Genomic DNA, 26,775 nt, shown 5'->3' with positions numbered 1-26,775 from the left:
GTATTTCACTTTATAATACTGTTCCTGATCATCATTATCTCCTGGTGTTACGCCCCTGAGAGGGGGAATAATAGAGAATATTAGTTTCAAACAAACACAGCCGCATCACTTTATAAGTGAACTGATATTATACATAGAATTAGAATTCATTACATTAAACTCTCTCTTATAGCGCATTAGAAAAGCATCCACTGTTCATGTGCTGAGCTAACATACATGTTTGGCAACCATAACAAAATAGTTCACTTCACAACTTTTCAAAAGGGAAAGAATATGCAAAGTAAATACAGAAGCTCTCAACTAGTGCTCTCGATACATATTCATAGTATGGTTACTCACTTTTAGCTTAACACAATCACAAGTAGCAAAATTCTAGTCCTTTCCCCATGTTTCCCACAATTTTCACTTACACAGAACTATAGTACCTAATTAACTTGGTACTTAAAGCTGTTGAACTCCATATACCTCAATTTAACTCTATATCAGTCACATCTTGAACACATAAACTAGAGCAGCAAATCTATACATCACAACAGGCTTAACAATAAACAACAGGCACTTTGCAATGTTTAGCTGAGCTACGTAGCCTTTTAACATTACTCGCTCCGTAAGTATAGCTCAGTATAAAATTACTAAAGAACAGTAGTTTCCATACAAAATATGAACAGTGAAACAAAACTCCTTAGAATGGCGCTGGGTAGCTTATTTTGCACTTCTAGCTTTTATCAGAGCACCAGGTCAATGAGCTAAGCTAGTGACTTGCAGTTTAGAAACGTCACAAAAAGTCAGAAAATTTGCGATTAAAACCAATATTAAACAGAATTTCACAAACAAGACAATATATATATATATATCTGGAGTTTCGTCTCTCCCATTTGAAGCTACGGTCCACCCATTTGGAGTTTCATCCCTTCCATTTGAAGCTGTGGTCCACCCATTTGGAGTTACACCCCTCCCATATAAAGCTATGGTCCATCCAGCTGGAGTTTCGTCCCTCCAATTTGAAGCTATGGTCCACCCATTTGGAGTTACACCCCTCCCATTTGAAGCTATGGTCCATCCAGCTGGAGTTTCACCTCTCCCATTTGAAGCTATGGTCCATCCAGCTGGAGTTTCACCTCTCCCATTTGAAGCTATGGTCCACCCATTTGGAGTTACACCCCTCCCATTTGAAGCTATGGTCCATCCAGCTGGAGTTTCACCTCTCCCATTTGAAGCTATGGTCCATCCAGCTGGAGTTACACCCCTCCCATTTGAAGCTATGGTCCATCCAGCTGGAGTTTCACCTCTCCCATTTGAAGCTATGGTCCACCCATTTGGAGTTACGCCCCTCCCTTTTGAAGCTAGGGTCCACCCATTTTTTACCCCTCCCATTTGAAGCTATGGTCGACGCATTTGGAGTTATGCCCCTCCCATTTGTCTTGTTTGTGAAATTCTGTTTAACATTGGTTTTAATGGCAAATTTTCTGACTTTTTGTGACGCTTCTAAACTGTATATATATATATATATATATATATATATATATATATATATATATATATATATATACTAAACTACTTTGTTTGCGTTTTTTACTATTCCTGCACATTCTATTTCTGTTCTTGTTAAAAATCGGAGCTGAAGTGAACATGCCCGTCTGGCTGCTGCTTGCATCTTGTGATGATTTTTAAAAGAGGAAGTTGATTAGGATAGAAAGTTCTATATTTACAGGTAAATGCTACATAAACTTGCTTGCTGGACATTTAGATTTTTGCCCAAATCACCTTCTCAGAAAATACTACCAGCATTAAAACTACAGGTAGGTTATTTAGATAGATGAGGGTCTGAGTTGTGTGTTTCTCAGGCCAGTGAATTCAGTGTAGCCAATATTTACTTCTGTTCTTCTGTAAACAGAGAGCTCTGCCTTATGGCTCAGCTCCCTCTTCACCACTACAGTCCAGTACAGTGACTGCATTACTGCTGCCGCCTGTCCCAGCCTGTGGCTGACCTCACTATCCCTCTTCCCATCACTCTCAACAAGACCTGAGATACTTAAACTCCTCCACCTGGGGCAGGTCCTCTCCTCTTACCTGGAGGGGGCATGTAATCCTTTTCCAGGTGAGGACTATGAAGACTTGGAGGTACTGATCCACATACTAACTGTTTAACACTCAGCTGCAAACTGCTACAGTGTGCCCTGATGGTGCAAAAAGCAGAGATGCCACTTTCTGGCCTCCTCACATAATGCCCTCCTGACCTCAGCTACACCTTGACACCCTGTCCATGAATATCCTGAACAGGATTGGAGACAAAGCATTGACTTAATGCCACATATACAAACACAGCTTCTAGCCCAGACGTACAGAAACTGAATGGCCCGGGGTAGTGGCCCTGTCACCCCGTACTCCCTGAGGACCTCACCCAGAATATCTCAGCAAACATAGTTGTAAGCCTTCTCAAAGTCCACAAAGCACATGTAGCCTAGGTTGGCAAGCTCCCATGCCCCTCAACATTCGGTGTGAGTGTGAAAATATAGTCTGCAAGTCTCCTTTTAGCACCTTGGCTTAAATTTACCCAGGGAGGCTGGGCTGTAATACCCTGGTAATTAGCACATATTCTCCAGTCCCCTTTTTTAAAAATGGGGACCACCACCCTGGTCTGCCAGGTCAAATGTACTGTTCCCAAGGTCCACGCAACATCGCAGAGGCATGTCAGCCATGACAGCCCCACAGCATCTAGAGGCTAAAGCATTTCCACCCCAGTGCTTTGCCACTAAAGAGCTTGCCAACTGCCTCAGTGACTCCACTAGTGAAACAGGGTCTGACATCACTGATGTCTCAGGTCCTGACCGGTACCTGTCTGTTGAGTCGAGAATAGTCTGAGCCAACCAGTCCCTAAAGCCCTCCTTTTTCAGCTTGGCTCTGGGTCTGGGTCTTGACTCCATACCTCTTCACCTTGAGAGACCCTACCAGGAGCTTACTGCTCCAGATGACAAGCTCTGAAGATCCCTAGACCACACAAGCCCTTCCACCATGCCAAGGCCCTGATCTAGAAAGGGCCTCGTTATCAATGATGGAACAATAATGGAGCTGACGTCCTCTTCCTGTGTCCAAATTTTATGTGTTATATTTTGTTGTTCTCTGTAAAATGTTGTACTATTTTTCCTCAGAGCTGAGAATCACATTGCTGGGTTGGGTGATTGCTGGGAAGAGTTCAGCTGGAAATACCATCCTTAACAAAAAAGTGTTTGTTACTGATAAAAGTACTCTTAAATGTCAAAGTGGATGTGGGGAAGTGGATGGAAGACCAGTAACTGTGCTCGATACACCCAGCTGGTTTAAGTACTTTCCTGCTCAGTACACTCCAGCATGGATAAAGTCTGGAATTTTTAATGGTGTATTTCAGACTGTCACCCCCCCACTGCATACTTTTAGTGATTCCTGCAGACACATCATTCCACGAGGAACAGAGAAAGGTCATTGAAGAGAATATGAGCTTACTCGGAGAGCAGCTGTGGCGACACACCATTGTACTTTTCACATCAGGTGACATACTTGGAGACGTGACCATAGAGCAGCACATTGAGAGTGAAGGTGAAGCTCTGCAGTGGGTGGTCGAGAAATGCAAGAACAGATATCACGTCTTCAACAATGAAGACAGAGAGAATCGTGTTCAGGTTACAGAGCTGCTCCAGAAGATTGATCACATGGTGGCTCGAAACAGTTCATTACAACCAAATACTGAGACGACTGGCAGAATTCATGCAAAGCAAGAAGAAGACGCACAAACAAAGTCTACTGACGAGCATGACTTACAGGATATTGTCCGATTTGTGGATGAGGAATGGAGAAGAAGGGACAAAGAGTTTGTCAAAAGGGTTTCAGAGGTGAAGAAGGCCATAAGGGCTACATTCCCCCAAAGGGGAGATAGAAGTATGGAATACCCTCCTGAGAGTGAGTCTGTTTATAATAGTTACATGAGCCTTCAGCTATTTTTAAGCTGTTACAATAGAAATAACATTACATATTTTCTGCAGTGAGTGAGACGAGATTAAACACTGAGACAGAGGATCACACTGATGAGAAAGTGTCTCAAACAGAGCCGGAGTCTCGCAGTGAGTAAATCAGTCCACCTGTTTCCATATTGTAACCTTTTACCAATTGCATTGTCCAAGAATTTTCTGAACTGTACTGTATTCAAGTCTGTTTTATATTATACAAGAAAAACATGATGTCAGTTTGTCTCTGTGTCTGCATTTAGATGTAGGAACAGTTCAGGATGAGGCTAAAAGCACCCTGAAACTCAAGGATCACATTAAAGAGATGCTTGATCGGGAGTGGAACAGACGAGAAGAGGCAGTGATGGGAAGATTTCTGGAAATGTTGAGTGAGCTCATATGTGGTGAGCAACAGGTCTTCACCTGTAAATTACTAAATACAATAATGTAATGAGCTCTTAAGCTGTGGATTTAACCATAAGCAGTTTTAGATGGTAGTTAGATGATAGTAACCAGGTTTCTGGTTTTAAGCTCTTACAATAGAAATAACACTACATATTATTTGCAGTGAGTGAGACGTGTTTAAACACTGAGACAGAGGACAGTGTTGATGAGGAAGTGTCTCAAACAGAGCTGGAGTCCTGCAGTGAGTAAATCCGTCCACCTCTTTGCTGTATTGTGAAGTTTTGCTAATTACATTGTCAAAGAATTTTCAGAATTGCATTGTATTCAAATCTGTTTTACATTTTACAAGAAAATTATGTTTCTTTGTCTCATGCAGATGTAGGGATAGTTCAGGATAAGGCTAAAAGCATCCTGTCACTCAAGAGTCAGATTAAAGAGATGCTTGATCGGGAGTGGACCAGACAAGAAGAGGCAGTGATGGGAAGATTTCTGGAAATGTTGAGCGATCAGGGATGGGGTGAGCAACAAATCTTTAACTGTAAATTACTAAATAAAGTATTTTAATCAAGGTGAGAAATACAGGTGATCCTGGGGGGTCCGGGACCACCTAATTACCCTCTTGGACCCCCTGAATGTCTCAAAATCAAAATTCTGGGGGGTCCCTGAAAATAAGCTTATGACGTTATGCTGTCTATTAGAAAAATATAGACACTCAATACATGTTCAGGGAAATCTCATTTTTACATGTTTAGCCTGTTTCACCCACAAAACTCAGAGCCTCTGTCTTTGATATGCAGCACTGCTCTGCCTCAGGGTGGCGCTGTATCAGACTGGTTCATCAACAGAGACTCTACAGAAGAGGAGACGAGGAAGATCTCAGTTAATGTGAGGAAGAGCGCAGAACCGCACTAGAACAGAGACTCTACAGAAGAGGAGACGAGGAAGATCTCAGTTACTGTGAGGAAGAGCGCAGAACCGCACTAGAACAGAGACTCTACAGAAGAGGAGACGAGGAAGATCTCAGTTAATGTGAGGAAGAGCGCAGAACCGTACTAGAACAGAGACTCTACAGAAGAGGAGACGAGGAAGATCTCAGTTAATGTGAGGAAAAGCACAGAACCGCACTAGAACAGAGACTTTACAGAAGAGGAGACGAGGAAGATCTCAGTTACTGTGAGGAAGAGCGTAGAACCGCACTAGAACAGAGACTCTACAGAAGAGGAGATGAGGAAGATCTCAGTTACTGTGAGGAAGAGCGCAGAACCGCACTAGAACAGAGACTCTACAGAAGAACAGCTGATAAAACAGACATTTACTGACACTGAAGCATCAGTGCCGCTATGAGTTCGCAGCCAGACAACGGGGGACCCCTGAATAGCAGGGGGGGATTTTACGCACTGAGCTCTTAAGTTGTGGATTTGATCACAAGCACAGTTTTAGATGATAGATGATAGAAATGTAACTGACAGCCAGTTGTTGTGTTTATATCTGTGTTCTGACTTTTGTACTTTTCCTTTTTTCCACAGAGACCCAGTCTGAGCCAACGGACGATGACAAAGAACGATCCAAAATCAAAGTCTCCCACTGGTTACAGGACTGCTCTGAAGGATATGGGTCGACTTCAAGCAGTGTTCAGTTAGACAAATGACATCATCATAAGAGTTTTCTGAGACCTTTTTTGACTAAATTAATCAATACTACAATAATGAAACGTGTAATCAGTTCTGCTGTACTTTGTGTTTCTGTAATTTAAAGGGGAATTCCAATTTGTGAATGATTTAGACTTTGAGATGTAAACAGAGTCATTCAGAGTGTTTTGATGTGAAGTGATTAATTGTAGAGAAACATACAGACTCAGGTTTCTTTACAGTGGTGTACAGTGGTCAGATTTCTTTACTGGGGTTACCATGACTACAACACAAATATAACCATTTTATTGACCATCCAAAACCACCAGTGAACCTACACCAGTGAGTCTTCTGAATTTTATAAGGAATGTTTATGGTAAAATAGACATTCATCTGAAAAATATTTAAATAAGTTTTCTTTGGGGACTATTTTGCCTCACAACACCCTTCATGTATCCCTCCACCATGAATGGATTAAAGGGGACCTATTATGTTTTTCCATTTTTTTCAAAAAAGTCCCGAGAAAGACCTGCAGCAGAGCAGATGGGCAGACGTCTTGCGTTGTGCTTGTTGTGGCCAGCAGAGGGTGCTGCTGCTGCTATCTACTGACCACTTCAACCACTCGCTCACTTAGTTTACTCTAGTTCACCTAGAGAACACTGCTGAGTAAAACTCGACTTAACGTCTTTTCAGGATACGAGGTGACCCAGAGGTTAAAGCAGGAGTAGAGTTACGGGACTGAATCACTCTACCAGGTGATCGGTGGCTCTGATTTGTACAGACAGACAGTCTATGTGAATGTAGCTACACATAGATACACAAACAGAGCATCAGTTTGAACTGCGTCACTTTTTCAGCCTCCATATATGACATATGGCATGTGCTGATAGCGTCTCTGTCTGTCCAGAACTGCAGCTGCCCAGGGGGGAGTTTAGGGTCTGTATATTGGGCTACAACCACAAGTTTTTTTCTGTAGATTTGGGTCTTTTTTACTGCCAGAATGTTTAACATGAATTATGGACTTAATAACTCAAAATGTCATGTATGTATAGATAATTAAATAAACTGTACTGAAACACTGTAGTTTGACCATATTTTAATGATATATTTACCACCAAACTGCAAATGTTCTAGTTTTCATTTCAGAATTGTGGTCTCCTTACTGTAACACCAGCAACAACCCCTTGAATTACTGCTGCTCCAATTAATAAGATCACTACTGCTAAAACTACAACCACAGTATCACATACAACTTCACATTATTCAGTCATGTCATTAAGAAGTCCACGTCTCCATGTTGGTGGGTGAGCTGTAACTCTGACTGTGCTCTGATGGAGCTCGTCTCCAAAGTTCAGAACATTCCAGTGTGTCAGATTTTATAAAAACTAATAAAAGTGGCTCCAAAACTGCCAAAGCTCTTAATAATAAACTCCTACACTGATATAAAACTGAAGCTTCTTATTCACCAGATTCTCATCTGAATTTTCTGTTTCACCTTAAATGGAGCTGCTGCAGTTACACGGAGGCACCTTAAAAGTAGAATGAATTATGAAAGTTGGTGAATATGAAGTAACATCAGTTCATCTCAATAAATGCATTAATTTATCTCAAGAAATACATCAATTTATCACAATAAATCCATTAATTTACCTCAATAAACACATCAATTTTTCTCAGTAAATGCATTAATTTACCTCAATAAACACATTAATTTACCTTAATAAATGCATTAATTTACCTCAAGAAATACATCAATTTATCTCAATAAATGCATTAATTTACCTCAATGAACACATTAATTTACCTCAATAAGTGCATTAATTTACCTCAATAAACACATTAATTTACCTCAATAAACACATTAAATTACCTCAATAACACATTACTTTACCTCAATAAATGCATTAATTTACCTCAATAAACACATTAATTTACCTCAATAAACACATTAAATTACCTCAATAAACACATTAATTTACCTCAATAAATGTATTAATTTACTTCAATAAATGCATCAATTTACCTCAGTACAGGTGTTTTTTTACGTCAATAAATGCATTAATTTACAGAAATAATTAATTACTTTACATCAATAAACACATTAATTTACCTCAATAAATGTATTAATTTACTTCAATAAATGCATCAATTTACCTCAGTACAGGTGTTTTTTTACGTCAATAAATGCATTAATTTACAGAAATAATTAATTACTTTACATCAATAAATACATTAATTTACCTCAATAAATGTATTCATTTACTCACTAAATGCTCCTTAATCAACAAACCCCTCAAACCTTCTCTTGGAGGTGTTTAGTGAGCAGCTAACGAGCAGCACAGCAGAGCAGCTGTTGATCGCATCTCACTGGCAGATCTAACGCTGCGTCCCAAACCACACCCTTCTGTACTTCACCTACTACACTAATGAGTGCACTTCTAATGGGATATGCACTGTTTTTACACACTATTTAGTGAGCTAGTATGCAGTTTGGGACGGGGCGCTCGTAATGCAGTGGGAAATCTCAGCCGTTTAGATTTCAGCTTTCATTTGTTAATCGCTATAGCAACCAAATAAAATACATCACTTAAACATAAAACACTCAAATGTACCAGTAAATACAGATTAAAAATAGGTTTAAACTGAGTGTTCTGTGTTTTACTGGGTCAGTATTTGCTGGGTCAGTCATGGCTTTATTATCTCATAACTTTAACTGCCTGCTGAAATGGTGGCAGACTGACTGTGTGACATCAATGGAACACTTTGAGTAGATTTTGCCACAAATGTTCCTCTGCAGGAGCTGCAAGAACCCCATGGCTGCGGTACACAGACCACCACATCTCAACCAGCTTTAGCAGCATCAGAAGCCCCCATGGCTTCAGGGATCTTTACAAGGTTTCAGTTACCAAAACTAAGACAACCACCACAGCATTGGTATTTTTTGCTCTTGAGCTCCCCCTACAGTTATGGAGTGTAGTTCACTCAGAATGAAGTTCTAATAAAATTAATGTCCAGAATGAAATTCTAATAAAATTAACATTCAGAATGAAGTTCTAATAAAATTAACATCCAGAGTGAAGTTCTAATAAAATTAACATCCAGATTGAAGTTCTAATAAAATTAACATTCAGAATGATATTCTAATAAAATCAATATGCAGAATAAGGTCTAATAAAATTTACATCCAGGAAGAAGTTCTAATAAATTAACATTCAGAATTAAGTTCTAATAAAATTAACGTCCAGAATGAAATTCTAATAAAATTACTATTCAGAATGATTGACATCCAGAACAAAGTTCTAATAAAAATGATATCCAGAATGAAGTCAAATCAAATCAAATCAAATCACATTCATTGTCACATCACATTGCACAGGTACTGGCTGTTCAGCAGCCTGATGGCCTCGGGGGGAAAATCTCGGAACCAGCTGGTTCTGGACTTTATGCTTCTGTACCTCCTCCCACTCGGCAGCTGTGAGAACAGACCGTGGCTTGAGTGGGTGGAGTCCTTTAGACTCCTCCTGGTCTTCCTCAGGCAGCGGCTGGTGTATAAATCCAGGAGGTTTGGGAGCTGGACCCCGGTGGTGTGCTGGGCTGTCCACACCACCCTCTGCAGTGCTTTCTGCTCGATGGCAGCGCAGTTCCCATACCAGGTGGTGATGGATCCTGTTAGAACGCTCTCCACAGTACATGTGTAGAATGTTCTGAGGATGGGTGTGGTGTGTTTGCTCCATGTCAGCTCCCGTGAGATGTGAACACCGAGGAAATTGAAGCTACTGACCCCCTCTACAGTGGCTCCGTTGATGGTGATGAATTAAATAAACTTAGATTTAACAATAGAGTTTCACAGGACTCTTATTTTGATAGCTTTGGTGTTTCTGAGGTTTTTGCAAGCGCTGGTAAAGGAGAGCAGTTAATGGTGCGTTCTGAGTGGATTAGTTTGATAATTCTGTTCAGATTTTAATTGTGACTCACTGTATCTCCTGATGTATGATGAGTTAATCGGACTCATGACAGACCCCCGGCCGCTAATGTGAGACTTTTAATTCAGATTCAAGGTTTTATTCAGACTGCAGCACTAATGTAGAGACACAGTTAGCTGACTTCCTAACTAATCTGAGCTAAGTAGGTTCATTCTTCTTGTACAATGTCTGTTTTACCGTGTTGTTTCAGAATTATAAGCATATGTTAGTGCTTTATTAAACCTACAGCTGCTGCTAATGTTCTGTTATGAGTGCACGCTAGCTAGGTAGTTAATTTAGCTAATGTGAGCTAAGCTAATAAGCAGGAAAACTCAGATATGAAACAGAAAGATGTGTAATTAATGTACTAGCAGAACATAATGTGATCGGTCTCAGCTCTCAGACTTTCTGCTTCAGTAGTAATGACAGATTTTGATTTCATTTTGTTTGGGTGTATTATTTTCAATGATATGGCTAGTTAACTCAGGAATGTTTTCACATTTGGACTGTTCACAAATAAAAAAAGACTAAGCAACTCTTACTCTTATATATCAATAATTCTTGTACAGAAGTACATCATTTCTTTAGCAGTTTTTATTTCTAATGTGCTTCACTTTATACTACTGTTCCAGATCATCATTAACTTCTAGTTCATTAATGATTAGTTACTATGTTTCACTTTATAATACTGTTCCTGATCATCATTAACTCCTAGTTCATTAAAAATGAGTTACCATGTGTTTCACTTTATAATACTATTCCTCATCATCATAACTCCTAGTTTATTAATAATGAGTTACCATTGTTTTATTTTATATTGTTCCTGATCATAATTAGCTCCTAATGAAGAACAACAACACCTCATTCATTATTTAACAGGCAGTAATCACATAATCACTTGGTAATATGTAGAAGCAAGTGAATGTGAAGGCAGGACACATACACATTCAGATATTTCGATGTGAACTCTATTCAACTGACCCTGCCCTCAAGAGGACTTTAAAGGAGAACTATTGTTCGGAAGAAACACTGGAACACATGCTCCTGCAGAAAAGAATGGTGTTTTCTTTTCTAAAGATGAGAGATAAGCAGACTGGTCTACTGAATACTGTTGTATTTTAACATTTAGCCCATTTGTAGGCTTATGTGCAAATTGGTTCACATTGCCAAATATAAAGATGTACATTAGCCTTTTAAGGTTTCTGGTCAAAACAAATACATGAGGGACACCAATCAGTAGTGTGGTGTGATGCCCCAAGCCTTCTCTGAGGATACCTGTTTCTGTGAATGGAAATGTAGGGTATAATCCATTATATTGTAGAGACTGCACAATGTGTAGTGTATTTCACTACTGTTAGAAGTGTTGGAGTACACTACATCAGTTAGTAGTTCAGCAGAGACCTTGTCAGACTCAGCTATTGAGCAATTAATGTTGAACTGATCTGGAATTTATGAGTAGTTATTCTAAGAAACCATAGTTCCTAAGTAATTCTCTATGAGACTCAGTAGTTACTGTTTAGTTAATAGTGAACTACCCTAATCATTAGTTCACTATTACCTACTGAGTAGTTAACTAGTAGTCCTTGGTAGTTAAGAGTAGTTACTGCTGTTAATGCAGCACTACTCATTCGTTCCTGCTTAGTTCCTGATTAGTTAGTTATTAACTATGAAACAGTATTGTAAAGTGTTACCACCTAAATTTGATTTAAACCATTCTAAAACTGCCCTAGAGGCCAACCCAGAATTCAAGATGCTGGATTAAAATCTTGTGGTCAGCGGTATCAAAAGCTGCACTGAGATCTAATAAGACCAGAATAGAAGGATTTTGTGCATCAGTACTGACCCTGAGGTCATTCATAACATATACCAATGCCGTCTCTATACTGTGGTCAGAATGAAATTTCTCATATAACTTGTTTGACATTAGATATGCATTTAAGTGTTTGAAAACAACTTTTTCTAAAACTTCACTTAAAAAGGCAGGTTTGAAATTGGTCTAAAATCATTAATTGTGGAAGGATCCATGCTACTCTTTTTAGAGACAGTTTTAAAAGCGTCTGGAAAAATACCTGTTGATGGAGAACACTGTACAATAGTTGATACATCATTTTCAACATAATCAAAAACCATCTTAAAGGCTCCTGAGGGGTGCAGCTGTGTAAGCATTGGTCCTGTCATCAAGAGATCATGAGTTTGATCCCCAGTGATGCAGTAGCTGTCTGTGGTTCGGAGTCCTTGCTCTCCCTGGGTGGGCAGGATGGCCCCCTGTTGGTTTTGCATCCTAACTAGTGGGTGGAATTGGATATGCCTAAATTCAGAAAAAAACATCTAAAGGTGATAAGTGGGAACAGGATCAAGATCTCAGTGATATTCAGTGAGTTGTCAGATTTACTTTGGAGGTGTTTGTTTGATCAGTGTCTTGATGTCGTCTATTTGCATATCGTAGAACAAAACCTCGCATCTCCAAAACGGTAACTTTACAGGAGAAACAAAAATATACTTTACTTTTAATGTAAGTCAGTAGAACCAGACTTTTTTCCAAGTAATTTTGGGTCATTTCTTTTGGTCTGTTAATCATGAAATCTACACGTTTTAAAGGATAGTAGGTATTTTTAAATTTTGTCAAAAACTGAAAAATGATATGAGGTTTTGTTCTGACAGCAGCGATATTCTTTTACTTGTTTTACTCTCCCTCTTTGTGCCGTCTTTGCCCCTGATTTATTGTTCCTTTGATGTGTGTATTTCTTAAACTGATGAGCCTCTTTGGTGGCTGTAAGTGCAGTTTACCCTGTAATTCACTGCTGAGTGTAATTCTATGAGAGCTGCAGTACGACTGCATGAAACTCTGTAGATCTGATATGAAACTTATGAACTTTGTTCTTTTTCTACTTTGGTTTAAAAGAATTGACTGAGTACAGTGACCCAGCTGTGTTGAACCACTTGACATAATATGCATAATATAGAGCTCAAATTGTTCTACTGAATTATATGAATATTTTTATCTGTGTGATGCTTTTGATCAAATTTTTTTTGGTCATTTTGAGGCGGTTTTGTGAGAGTGACCCTTTTGGACCCTTTTGTAGAGTTTCCATGTTTATATTTTGTTAAATTGCAGATGATGAGGGCGGCACGGTGGTGCAGTGGGTAGCGCTGTCGCCTCACAGCAAGAATGGCCTGGGTTTGATTCCCGGCTGGGCGACCAGGGTCATTTCTGTGTGGAGTTTGCCTGTTCTCCCCATGTCTGCGTGGGTTTCCTCCGGGTACTCTGGTTTCCTCCCACAGTCCAAAGACAGGCAGTCAGGCTGATTGGACATGCTAAATTGCCCCTAGGTGTGAGTGTGTGTGATTGTGTATGTCTGTCTGTCTTCCGTGCGATGGACTGGCGACCTGTCCAGGGTGTATCCTGCCTTCTGCCCAATGACAGCTGGGATAGGCTCCAGCAGTGCTGATGTTATATATTTTGTTTGCGCACAACCTCTGGGAACATGCTAATCATAAACCGTTTTTTCAGTGGATGCTGATGGAGCCAGAATGATCAAATATGAATCACTGGTTTAAAGCTGATACATTTTTCCTTAACAACAAAAAGTTCAAACATGCTTTTCAGCCCTAAAAAGAAAAGTCATTGATACTCTTCCTCCAGTCTGGGTGTTTACTCACATATTCACTCCACTGTACTGAATTCCTTGGTAAACTTACTCATGAAAAACAGTGCTGGAAAGAACATATTTCCTTAATATTGAATAAAATAGCAAACAATATTGGTGTTTTCAGTAGAATCAAATGCAAACTGCCACAAAAATACTTGATTTATTCTCACATTTCCTACTGTAATATTATTTGGGCCAAATTTCTAAAGTAACATCAGGTGTTTATATATTTTTCAGAAGAGCTTTGATAGAATGGTCACAGCTGATTTTTATCTATTTTCTCTTTTACACACAGTCTTCTTCCTAATTGCTATGAACAGTTTTCAATACAACTTTCAGGTTTTTTTATTTATTTAAATTATATATATTTTTGTCTTTTTTTCTTGCAGAGAAAGTGCTTTGTTTGGGTTTTTTACTTTTCCTGCACATTCTCTTTCTTTTTTTTGTTAAAAATGGAGCCAAAGTGAGCATGCCAGTCTGACTCCTGCTTGCATCTTGTGATGATTTTTAATGGAGACAGTTGTTTAGGATATAAATGTCCTATATTTACAGGTAAATGCTACATAAACCTGCCTGCTGGACATTTTGATTTTTGTCCAAATCACCTTCTCAGAAAATACTACCAGCATTAAAACTGCAGGTAGGTTATTTAGATAGATGAGGGTCTGAGTTGTGTGTTTCTCAGGCCAGTGAATTCAGTGTAGCCAATATTTACTTCTGTTCTCATGCATTCATCAGAAACAAACAACTGTTTTCATATTTCATTAAAATAATCATGTATCCTTAATGAACAAAGGGTCAGATCATTTGTTTGTCAACATTTGTTTGTCTTCATCGTGCCAGTCTTCCTGTCACCCAGACGTGTTTTTGATTTTGTTTAGGTCAGAATGAAGATGGAAAAGATCAGACAATAATCGCCTTTACATCAGAAAAATACTGTCATTTCAAGCATGATGACGTTTCATATTTCCTGTATGTAAAGCTGTTTAAAAGCTGGTATGAGCACTGAGTTGTTAACGAGCACAGAACGTCGTAAGGGGGCCGGACTCGCTAGAGCTGAGTCTGTTTTAGACTGATATGAAACCAGTTAACAGAACGGCACTTAACAGAACCTCCTGTCTGGAGCTGGTCCAGCCTGCAGGGCGTGTCTGGGGTTATTTTGATAACCACCTTATCAGCATTGCACAGTAAAAAGTGTCTCGTCAGATCTGCCTAAAAATGAGTACATGTTGAACAAATAAATTAACCAGTTTAATTCAACCTAAATCAATACTTTGAATGAACGATTCTTTAAATGTAATTTTACGTTGAATTAAACTGGTTAAGTTGCTTGTTTCCACATTAGGTAATTTTCAGGCAGATCTGACGAGACACTTTTTACAGTGTAAATGAGATTATTAACCCAAATCTTCACTCGAAGTAATTCTGGAGGCAGAATGACACTCAGAGCGCAGTAAGACGTTAGAAGCGCTAGACTACATTAATGATCTGCGCCTGCGCGGTCGGACCGGTTGGGGCGGGTAGTCACAACACCCGTGAACTAGAATCGAAAGTAACTGTGAACTGCGGACACTTCGTGATTTCAGCATCGTCTCCTGACCTCTGAGGAGTCCGGGAGCAGAAAGAGTCCGAAATAGAACGTAAAACTAACCCTGGGTGAGGAGAGATCTGAGAGCGGAGCAGACTCAGCCCGTCTCCTGATGGGTGAGGAGAGATCTGAGAGCGGAGCAGACTCAGTCCGTCTCCTGATGGGTGAGGAGAGACCTGAGAGCGGAGCAGACTCAGTCCGTCCCCTGATGGGTGAGGAGAGATCTGAGAGCGGAGCAGACTCAGTCCGTCCCCTGATGGGTGAGGAGAGATCTGAGAGCGGAGCAGACTCAGTCCGTCTCCTGATGGGTGAGGAGAGATCTGAGAGCGAAGCAGACTCAGTCCGTCCCCTGATGGGTGAGGAGAGATCTGAGAGCGGAGCAGACTCAGTCCGTCCCCTGATGGGTGAGTAAAGATCCCACCGTTCAGTTTCCAGTGCGGAATAAAATCAGCAGAGTCTCGTTGGAGCTGCGTCACCTGGATGGTTCAGTGTTACACTGTAAAAAGTGGCTCATCAGATCAAACTAAAAATGACTTCATGTCGTAACAAATAAATTAACCAGTTTTATCCATCTCAAAAATTAGTCTGATTGAAAGAACCGTTTATTCATAGTATTTATTATAAAACTGAAAGAATAAACTGAAGTAATTTTTTAGGTTGATCTGAGACACCACGGTAAAGTTAGTTTTATTTTCGATATTCGTCTTTTCGGCGCTAATAACATTTGATCGGACCACGGTAGTCAGCGAAGACTTACACATTCATGACAGTCCGACCACAGAGAGTGATGCACACCTGTTCTTTTGCAGCTTGGGTGACATTTAATGTACCGCTATTTTGTGTTAATACCATAGAACTGAGACAAGTTTTTCAGTCGGAAAATCATGCACTTCTAGACCACGCCTACATCCATGCACACGCCTCTGTTTTCCTCCAAAGCGTTTCAGTGCATTTAAATATATATTTTAATTGTTCATGCTAACAACAGACACCGCCAGACAATAAAACGTCAATAGCTCCATAAACACTGTGTCCATACACGTCTGATTAATGGTGTTATTCGCTCTAAATTATGGTTAGAAATTCAAACCGCTTTAATTTAGAAAAAGGCCTTTGAATAAACCTGTAACTAAAATGTACTTGCCCATACTTGTCCTAACAGTACTGAGCGTACCTTACCTGTAAAAACTGATACTATCTGTAAAAACTGATACTACCTGTATACTGATATAGCTAGTTAGCTTGATGACGGAGGTTCAGTAATCGATTAGCAGTCTTGAAGGTTCAATAGATCCTTAACCATCTAAAATATTAGTTTAAAAAATGAGAGTGTAGAAAAGTAAACGTCTTATTTAAGTGGATCAAATTGCAAATCAAAAGTTTTTTAAATCCATCAAAAACTCAGTGAGTCAGATTTAAGTTATTTTTTTCCATTTTCAATTTCGAAATTTTAGACATTGAACATTTAAAATACTGCTTAGATTCAAAGTGCAGCATTCACTGCAATTCAGCTGAAATGCTTTTGAAATAAAAGTGGTGGACACACTAATTAGTAAATACACAGAAAAGAACATGATAAAAAACAACACAACCGTCGTGAAGTCATAACACATATTAGAGTCATAAATTTCAACATGTGCAATATTAATTGCTTCCTGAGAGGCACTTTGCATGGCCAAACCCCATCCCCATGGCAGCGTGGCCCACAAGTGCACCCCCAGGCACCCCAGGAACCCCAGTCCTCTCTCAGGCCTGTGTCCTTGGGTTAGGGTTAGGTTTAGCCAGTAGAGCCTCGGCTGCAACTGCTTCAGTGTCTTGCCCGCTCCGAAGGGTCCAATGCCAGCTGCTCCATGCACTGTGCCCAACACCATCTTCCTTAGGTTTCCCAGGCACAGGCTCCTCCCACACACAGCACAACATCTAGTCATGCATCCCAGCCATCACAAAGCATCTTAGCAGTGAAGTCTGCCGAACAGAGTTTCTGTCCTGTCTGGAGCCATCCGCAGAGGAATCTTGAATCTAGCTGCCTCAAACAACTTCACTTATTATAAAAAGTTCAAATGTAGTCTTATAAAAGGATTCAGAGATCAGATTATTCTTAATTTTAATGTGGGTTCAGATTGAACTACTCAGCGTCCTTTAAAGTGTATTTTAGATCTCTCTCACTAAACCTACTATAATCCTGCTAACACAGGGTGATATGTGCTTTCCTCAGCTAAAGTACAGTGAGCGGTGTCAGACTTTTAGTACTTTGTTTGCTTGTGGATAGCAAAGTTTGTTAAGTTAGCTCACTGACAAGGTGTCTCCAGAAACTGATCTACACAAAGCTTTAAGCCATAACAGAGAACTTATCTGGTTGATTTTAGATAACAAAACCTCATTAACTGGTCTTTGCGTTAGAAGTGTATACTGATTCAGTGGTCCAAGACAGATGTCTGCATGCTCTATTTTTCTACAGGAGTGTAATCAAACGTGGTATGGTATAAAAAGGTTATCATATTCTCAGATTGATGATTCTGGGATAATTGTGACACATTTAAAATGTAAACTACATTTAGCAGGTGGTAATTAAGCTTTTCAAATTAACCATTCTTAATGTTGAATCACTGAGATTGAAGACAGGAAACATATTCTCTGAAAGGGAACTGGTTTGGGCTGAACCTTTGTGGGAAAATGTGCAATAAACTTTTTTGACATTCTTTAAGAAGCATTAACATTCATTAATTAATATACTTTTTACAATTTGTCTAATATTGTGTATAAATTTAATAAATACCACCAAAATACTGTGCATACTTTTGTAATCACAAGGAAATATATAATTTTGACATTTCCAGTCTTTGGGAAACCCCTTGGGTGCTGGATCAGAACTTCATTGGCATGTGATTTAGAACTATGATACATGCAGCTTTGGATATTTTTCAAATTTCCATTAAAGAATATTATTACTTCAGGTAGTATTAATATTTCAGGGACTCTGTTAGGGCATATGTTAGACATAAAGACATGTTACATTTTGTACTAATACTCTTCCCTCCCATGATGAGTCAGTTTATCCCTTTATCCCTCTGACTGTCTGTCTGTTGTTCTCTGCTTTGTAGAGCTCAGAGCTGTGGTGTTTGGGGGGAAGTTTGCTGGGAAGACCACACTGATCAATGCCGTGTTTGGAAAAGGCTTCCTGCCGAATCAGAAGAGGACTGCTCAGTGTGAGAAGCTACAGGGAAATGTGTGTGGAAGAGAGCTGACGTTGGTTGACACTCCAGGCTGGTGGAAGCATTTTCCACTGAGCGACACTGCAAACTTTCTGAAAAAGGAGCTCATTCAAGGAGTCTCTTTGTGCCATCCAGGACCCCATGTGATCCTGTTGGTCATTGAGATTGACATTCCATTCACAGAGAAGCACAGAAAAGCTGCAGTGGATCACCTTGCACTCCTTGGTGACCAGATCTGGACACACACTCTTGTGCTGTTCACTAGAAGCCGCTCTCTGGGGAAAAGAACTAAAGAACAGCACATTGAAAAAGAGGGAGAAGCTCTAAAGTGGCTGATAGAGAAATGTGGGAGCAGATATTATGCCTTTGACAGTACAGTCTTAGATAAAACATCTCAGGTGAAGGAGCTGCTGGAAAAGATTGAGAACATAGTGCGAATAAATGGTGGTGCTCATTTCCAAATTGAGGCAAAGATACTGGAGGAGGCTGCAGAGTGGAAGAGGACTGTGATGACCAGAGCAAAGTCCAGAGAGTTAAAACAACGAGAACATCTTGAGAAAGAGGGTAAGTAACAGTCAGATTGGTGAAAAAACATCATCATGGTTGATTAGCTCAATCTCACACTGAAAAAGTGTTAAAAAATCAAACCTTTAATTGATGTAAATTTATTCACAGATCTTCAAGTTAATATTTAGAAATTTGTGCAACCTCCATTTGCCAACATAACTGAGAATACAGAGCTGAAATCACTTCCCAATACAGATTTTCTCTCCTAATTCTCCAGAGTCCTCATACATATATATATATATAGTGATGTCTTAAGTTCTTAAATAGTCACTCAAGATGATCCTACTTATTTTCTTAAAATAAGACAATCTTGTTTTTTTGCATCGGCTAAGGTAAGATTAACATTAAATGTTTTAAGATCTCTTTAATTCACCAGTGGCTCGATCACAATGTTTAAGCTCTTGGATGTATCAATATAGAAGCAGTCACACTTGGTAGGAGAGATGAGGACATCAATAACAAGATTTTAAAATGGGAAGCATTTTGGATTCATACTCTAGGTACCATGGCACCAGCAAGGATGAATGATCAATTTCATCTTGCATGTTTTAAAATGTCCACTGTAAAAAAAAAAATCAAGCAGCTGTGATCTCTTGCTTATTCAGTTGCTTAGTGCGGGCCTTTGGAGAGCCAGCGCACCATTAAGCATGTCAAAAAACGCGAAGTGGAACTCCCTTTTTTTGACATTTTTACTCATCATTGTCAATCATCATCAATATCATATTCTTATTCTGCTTGATCCAGCTAGGGTCGCAGTTGCAATAGGGAAAGCAGAGAAGCCCAGACAGCCTTGTCCCCCTGCAATTTCCTCCAGCTCATTCTGGAGGATCCCGAGCCACTCCCAGGCCAACTTGGAGATATAATCCATCCAGTGGGTCCTGGGATGACCTTGGGTTTCGTCTCGGTGGGCCATGCCTGGTAAACCTCCAATGTGAGGCAGCCAGGGGGGCATCCTAATTAGATGCCTGAACCAACTCAACTGGCTCCTTTCAGTGTGGAGGAGTAGTGGCTCTACTCTGAGCTCCTCCCAGAGGACTGAGCTTCTCACCATATCAAGTAGGCCATTGCCCACTACCCTGTGCAATCTCATTCTTTCGATAATTGACCAAAGCTGATGACCATAGGTGAGGGTCGGGATATAGGCTGACCAGTAAAACAGAGAGCTTTGCCCTATGGCTCAGGTCTCTCTTCACCCCTACAGTCCAGTACAGTGACAGCATTACTGCTGCTGCCTGTCCCAGCCGATAATCTCACCATCCCTCCTCCCATTACTCATGAACAAGATCCCAAGATACTTAAACTCCTCCACCTGGGGCAGGTCCTCTCCCCTTATCTGGAGGAGTCATACCATCCTTTTCCGGGTGAGTATATGAACACAGTTCTCACTCCGGAAATATAGAGATTGAATGGCCCGGAGAAGTGGTGATCAGTTGGCAGTTCAGCACCTCTCTTCACCTGAGTGTCCAGAATGGTCTCAAGTCAGATGAAACAATTAAAAAAGTTGATCACTGACCTTTGACCCAAGGAGCTCTGGTACCAAATGCACTTAGGAACATCCTTGTGTTCAGTCATGGTGTTCAATCCATGACTAGCACAGAAAGTCAATAACAATTCACCATTCAAATTTAGATCGAGCAGGCCATTCGTCCCAATCACTCTATCCAGGTTTCCCAGTCATTGCCAATGTGAGCATTGAAGTCTCCCAGCAAGTCTATGGATTCCGTAGATTTCACCCATTTGCTAAAAGAAGGCCAAATACACAAAACTGTTGTTTGAGCGTAAATCACATTGAGGAGACCCTCCAGTCCACTAGGACAAACTAACTACACGGCAACCTGCTGGGGGCTTGTGCATATACCCATACCCAGCCAGTGCCACACACCTTGTGAAACTCCCATGTAAGAAGGGGACCAACCTACCAAGGAGTTTGATTCCAGGGCCGACACTGTGAATGGAGGTGAGCCTAACTATGTTTAGTTGGTACCTCTCAACCTCTCGCACAAGCTCTGACTCCTTCCCTCCCAGTGAGGTGACATTCAAGGTGCCAACAGCCAGTTTCCACCGCAGGAGTCCATGCCGTCTAGGACCTCCCCACCATCTCCTTCTGTCTAGAAGGCACTACACCAGTCCCCTATGCTGAACTTGGTGGGTGGTGGGCCCACATGCTACCCCTACTTTGCCTTTTCAGGCTGAGCCCAAGAGGGTTACATGGGCTGCCCAGCCACCTGGCACTCGCTGAGGAACACTACCCCAGGCCTGGCTCATGGGGCAGGTCCTGGTAACCCTCTACCGTGCAAAGTACACAATATATAATGTCCATTATTCATAGGGGATTTTGGATCATGTTAGTCTGGGTCTTGACTCCATATGTGTTCGCCTTGAAGACCCTACCAGGAGCATACTGCTCCAGATGACATAACTCTGAAAATCCCTAGTCCACACAAAACCTTCCGCCATGCCAAGGTCCCGATCTGGGAAGGACATCATTATCAAGAATGGAACTGTTATGGATCTGACTTCCTATTTCTGTTCCTGAGTTATATTTTATTGTTCTCTGTAAAATGTTGTACTTTTTTCCTCAGAGCTGAGAATCACATTGCTGGGTTGGGTGATTGCTGGGAAGAGTTCAGCTGGAAATACCATCCTTAACAAAAAAGTGTTTGTTACTGATAAAAGTACTCTTGAATGTCAAAGTGGATGTGGGGAAGTGGATGGAAGACCAGTAACTGTGCTCGATACACCCAGCTGGTTTAAGTACTTTCCTGCTCAGTACACTCCAGCATGGATAAAGTCTGGAATTTTAAATGGTGTATGTCAGACTGTCACCCCCCCACACTGCATACTTCTAGTGATTCCTGCAGACACATCATTCCACGAGGAACAGAGAAAGGTCATTGAAGAGAATATGAGCTTACTTGGAGAGCAGCTGTGGCGACACACCATTGTACTTTTCACATCAGGTGACATACTTGGAGACGTGACCATAGAGCAGCACATTGAGAGTGAAGGTGAAGCTCTGCAGTGGGTGGTCGAGAAATGTGAGAACAGATATCACATCTTCAACAATGAGGACAGAGAGAATCGTGTTCAGGTTACAGAGCTGCTCCAGAAGATTGATCAGATGGTGGCTCGAAACAGTTCATTACAACTGAATGCTGAGACGACTGGCAGAATTCATGCAAAGCAAGAAGAAGAAGCACAAACAAAGTCTACTGACGAGCATGACTTACAGGATATTGTCCGATTTGTGGATGAGGAATGGAGAAGAAGAGACAAAGAGTTTGTCAAAAGGGTTTCAGAGGTGAAGAAGGCCATAAGGGCTACATTCCCCCAAAGGGGAGATAGAAGTATGGATTACCCTCCTAAGAGTGAGTCTGTTTATAATAGTTACATGAGCCTTCAGCTATTTTTAAGCTGTTACAATAGAAATAACATTACATATTTTCTGCAGTGAGTGAGACGAGATTAAACACTGAGACAGAGGATCACACTGATGAGAAAGTGTCTCAAACAGAGCCGGAGTCTCGCAGTGAGTAAATCAGTCCACCTGTTTCCATATTGTAACCTTTTACCAATTGCATTGTCCAAGAATTTTCTGAACTGTACTGTATTCAAGTCTGTTTTATATTATACAAGAAAAACATGATGTCAGTTTGTCTCTGTGTCTGCATTTAGATGTAGGAACAGTTCAGGATGAGGCCAAAAGCACCCTGAAACTCAAGGATCACATTAAAGAGATGCTTGATCGGGAGTGGAACAGACGAGAAGAGGCAGTGATGGGAAGATTTCTGGAAATGTTGAGTGAGCTCAAACGTGGTGAGCAACAGGTCTTCACCTGTAAATTACTAAATACAATAATGTAATGAGCTCTTAAGCTGTGGATTTAACCATAAGCAGTTTTAGATGGTAGTTAGATGATAGAAACCAGGTTTCTGGTTTTAAGCTCTTACAATAGAAATAACACTACATATTATTTGCAGTGAGTGAGATGTGTTTAAACACTGAGACAGAGGACAGTGTTGATGAGGAAGTGTCTCAAACAGAGCTGGAGTCCTGCAGTGAGTAAATCGGTCCACCTCTTTGCTGTATTGTGAAGTTTTGCTAATTACTTTGTCAAAGAATTTTCAGAATTGCATTGTATTCAAATCTGTTTTACATTTTACAAGAAAATTATGTTTCTTTGTCTCATGCAGATGTAGGGATAGTTCAGGATAAGGCTAAAAGCATCCTGTCACTCAAGAGTCAGATTAAAGAGATGCTTGATCAGGAGTGGACCAGACAAGAAGAGGCAGTGATGGGAAGATTTCTGGAAATGTTGAGCGATCAGGGATGGGGTGAGCAACAAATCTTTAACTGTAAATTACTAAATAAAGTATTTTAATCAAGGTGAGAAATACAGGTGATCCTGGGGGGTCCGGGACCACCTAATTACCCTCTTGGACCCCCTGAATGTCTCAAAATCAAAATTCTGGGGGGTCCCTGAAAATAAGCTTATGACGTTATGCTGTCTATTAGAAAAATATAGACACTCAATACATGTTCAGGGAAATCTCATTTTTACATGTTTAGCCTGTTTCACCCACAAAACTCAGAGCCTCTGTCTTTGATATGCAGCACTGCTCTGCCTCAGGGTGGCGCTGTATCAGACTGGTTCATCAACAGAGACTCTACAGAAGAGGAGACGAGGAAGATCTCAGTTACTGTGAGGAAGAGCGCAGAACCGCACTAGAACAGAGACTCTACAGAAGAGGAGACGAGGAAGATCTCAGTTAATGTGAGGAAGAGCGCAGAACCGCACTAGAACAGAGACTCTACAGAAGAGGGGACGAGGAAGATCTCAGTTACTGTGAGGAAGAGCGCAGAACCGCACTAGAACAGAGACTCTACAGAAGAGGAGACGAGGAAGATCTCAGTTACTGTGAGGAAGAGCGCAGAACCGCACTAGAACAGAGACTCTACAGAAGAGGAGACGAGGAAGATCTCAGTTACTGAGAGGAAGAGCGCAGAACCGCACTAGAACAGAGACTCTACAGAAGAGGAGACGAGGAAGATCTCAGTTACTGTGAGGAAGAGCGCAGAACCGCACTAGAACAGAGACTCTACAGAAGAGGAGACGAGGAAGATCTCAGTTACTGTGAGGAAGAGCGCAGAACCGCACTAGAACAGAGACTCTACAGAAGAGGAGACGAGGAAGATCTCAGTTAATGTGAGGAAGAGCGCAGAACCGTACTAGAACAGAGACTCTACAGAAGAGGAGACGAGGAAGATCTCAGTTAATGTGAGGAAAAGCGCAGAACCGCACTAGAACAGAGACTTTACAGAAGAGGAGACGAGGAAGATCTCAGTTACTGTGAGGAAGAGCGCAGAACCGCACTAGAACAGAGACTCTACAGAAGAGGAGATGAGGAAGATCTCAGTTACTGTGAGGAAGAGCGCAGAACCGCACTAGAACAGAGAGTTTACAGAAGAACAGCTGATAAAACAGACATTTACTAACACTGAAGCATCAGTGCCGCTATGAGTTCGCAGCCAGACAACGGGGGACCCCTGAATAGCAGGGGGGGATTTTACGCACTGAGCTCTTAAGTTGTGGATTTGATCACAAGCACAGTTTTAGATGATAGATGATAGAAATGTAACTGACAGCCAGTTGTTGTGTTTATATCTGTGTTCTGACTTTTGTACTTTTCCTTTTTTCCACAGAGACCCAGTCTGAGCCAACGGACGATGACAAAGAACGATCCAAAATCAAAGTCTCCCACTGGTTACGGGGGTGCTCTGAAGGATATGAGTCGACTTCAAACAGTGTTCAGTTAGACAAATGACATCATCATAAGAGTTTTCTGAGACCTTTTTTGACCAAATTAATCAATACTACAATAATGAAACGTGTAATCAGTTCTGCTGTACTTTGTGTTTCTGTAATTTAAAGGGGAAATCCTGTTTCTGAATGATTTAGACTTTGAGATGTAAACAGAGTCATTCAGAGTGTTTTGATGTGAAGTGATTAATTGTAGAGAAACATACAGACTCAGGTTTCTTTACAGTGGTGTACAGTGGTCAGATTTCTTTACTGGGGTCACCATGACTACACAAATACAGACATTTTATTTACTATCCAAAGTAAATAAATAACTTTGATATGGAATATTTATGGTAAAGTAGACATTAATCTGGAAAATATTTAAATAAGTTTTCTTTGGGGACTATTTTGCCTCACAACACCCTTCATGTATCCCCCCACAATGAATGGATTATGCTTTTCAAGTTTTCTCCAGCAAGTCCCAAGAAAGACCTGCAGCAGAGCAGATGGGCAGATGTATCGCGTTGTGCTTGTTTTGGCCAGCAGAGGGCGATGCTACTGCTATCTACTGACCACTTCAACCACTCGCTCACCTAGTTTACTCTAGTTCACCTAGAGAACACTGCTGTGTAAACCTCGACCAGAATCTTGCAAGTGTCCAGTGAGTCCACAACATGACCACAAATGTCTTTTCAGGATACGAGGTGACCCAGGGGTTAAAGCAGGGGTGGAGTTATGGGTCTAAATCGCTCTACCAGGTGATCGGTGGGCTCTGATTTGTACAGACAGACAGTCTAAGTGAATGTAGCTACACATAGATACACAAACAGAGCATCATTTTAAACTGTGTCAGTTTTTCAGCCTCCATATATGACATACGGCATATACTGATAGCAGTGACTCTGTCTGTCCAGAACTGCAGCTGCCCAGGGGGGAGTTTAGGGTCTGGATATTGGGCTACAGCCACAAGTTTTTTAGAGTTTTGTAGATTTTTTTTAATTTTTTTACTGCCAGAATGTTTAATATGAATTATGGGCTTAATAACTCAAAATGTCATGTATGTATACATAAATAAATAAACTGTACTGAAACATTGTAGTTTCATGATTTTTGTTATTGAGTGTTCTAGTTTACCAGCTTCACTCTCCATGGTACCCACTGTATGATTTTCTGACATGGTTTACAAAGTTATTTAGCTAATACCCAGTTTAACAGTCAGCCATCACCATAGTTTATTACTGTAAAGCACTTACCATGGTCAAAAAACCGTTGTATATTTTAATGATATATTGACCACCAAATGCAAATGTTCTAGTTTTCATTTCTGAATTGTGGTCTCCTTACTGTAACACCAGCAACAACCCCTTGAATTACTGCTGCTCCAATTAATAAGGTCACTACTGCTAAAACTACAACCACTGAAACAGCATCACGTACAACTTCACATTATTCAGTCATGTCATTAAGAAGTCCACGTCTCCATGTTGGTGGGTGAGCTGTTACTCTGACTGTGCTCTGATGGAGCTCGTCTCCAAAGTTCAGAACATTCCAGTGTGTGAGATTTTATAAAAACTAATAAAAGTGGCTCCAAAACTGCCAAAGCTCTTAAATAATAAACTCATACACTGATATAAAACTGAAGCTTCTTATTCACCAGATTCTCATCTGAATTTTCTGTTCCACCTTAAATGGAGCTGCAGGTACGCTGAGGCGCCTTAACAGTAGAATGAATTATGAAAGTTGGTGAATACGAAGCAACGTCAGCTCATCTCCATAAATGCATTAATTTACCTCAAGAAATACATCAATTTATCTAAATAAATGCATTAATTTACCTTAATAAATGTATTAATTTACCTCAATATATCCATTAATTTACCTCAATTAATGTATTAATTTACCTTAATAAATCCATTAATTTACCTCAATAAATCCATTAATTTACCTCAATAAATCCATTAATTTACTTTAATAAATGCATCA

At 40.5% G+C, this 26,775-nt stretch overlaps 1 protein-coding gene across 2 annotated transcripts in view; it reads left to right on the top strand.

Moving 5' to 3' along the window:
• Positions 1 to 26,323, top strand: part of LOC118812753 — a 62,919-nt gene extending 36,596 nt beyond the window's left edge. The window contains exons 4-11 of one of the 2 annotated variants that reach the window (XM_036577868.1): positions 15,279 to 15,614; positions 18,312 to 18,986; positions 21,572 to 22,357; positions 22,441 to 22,518; positions 22,665 to 22,805; positions 22,970 to 23,047; positions 23,183 to 23,323; positions 24,693 to 26,315. In XM_036577868.1, coding sequence (XP_036433761.1) covers positions 15,279 to 15,614; positions 18,312 to 18,986; positions 21,572 to 22,357; positions 22,441 to 22,518; positions 22,665 to 22,805; positions 22,970 to 23,047; positions 23,183 to 23,323; positions 24,693 to 24,814 — 2,357 coding nt within the window. In that variant the 3' untranslated portion in view covers positions 24,815 to 26,315. Of the gene's footprint in view, positions 1 to 15,278; positions 15,615 to 18,311; positions 18,987 to 21,571; positions 22,358 to 22,440; positions 22,519 to 22,664; positions 22,806 to 22,969; positions 23,048 to 23,182; positions 23,324 to 24,692 lie in introns of both variants that reach the window. The other variant, XM_036577869.1, reaches the window with a different exon arrangement.
• The last annotated feature ends 452 nt before the right edge of the window (positions 26,324 to 26,775 follow it).

The sequence above is a fragment of the Colossoma macropomum genome, unplaced genomic scaffold (assembly GCF_904425465.1).
Source record: "Colossoma macropomum unplaced genomic scaffold, Colossoma_macropomum, whole genome shotgun sequence".
Lineage (NCBI taxonomy): Eukaryota > Metazoa > Chordata > Actinopteri > Characiformes > Serrasalmidae > Colossoma > Colossoma macropomum.
Note: the sequence above shows the minus strand (reverse complement) of the source record. Positions and strands in the feature narration are given on the sequence as shown.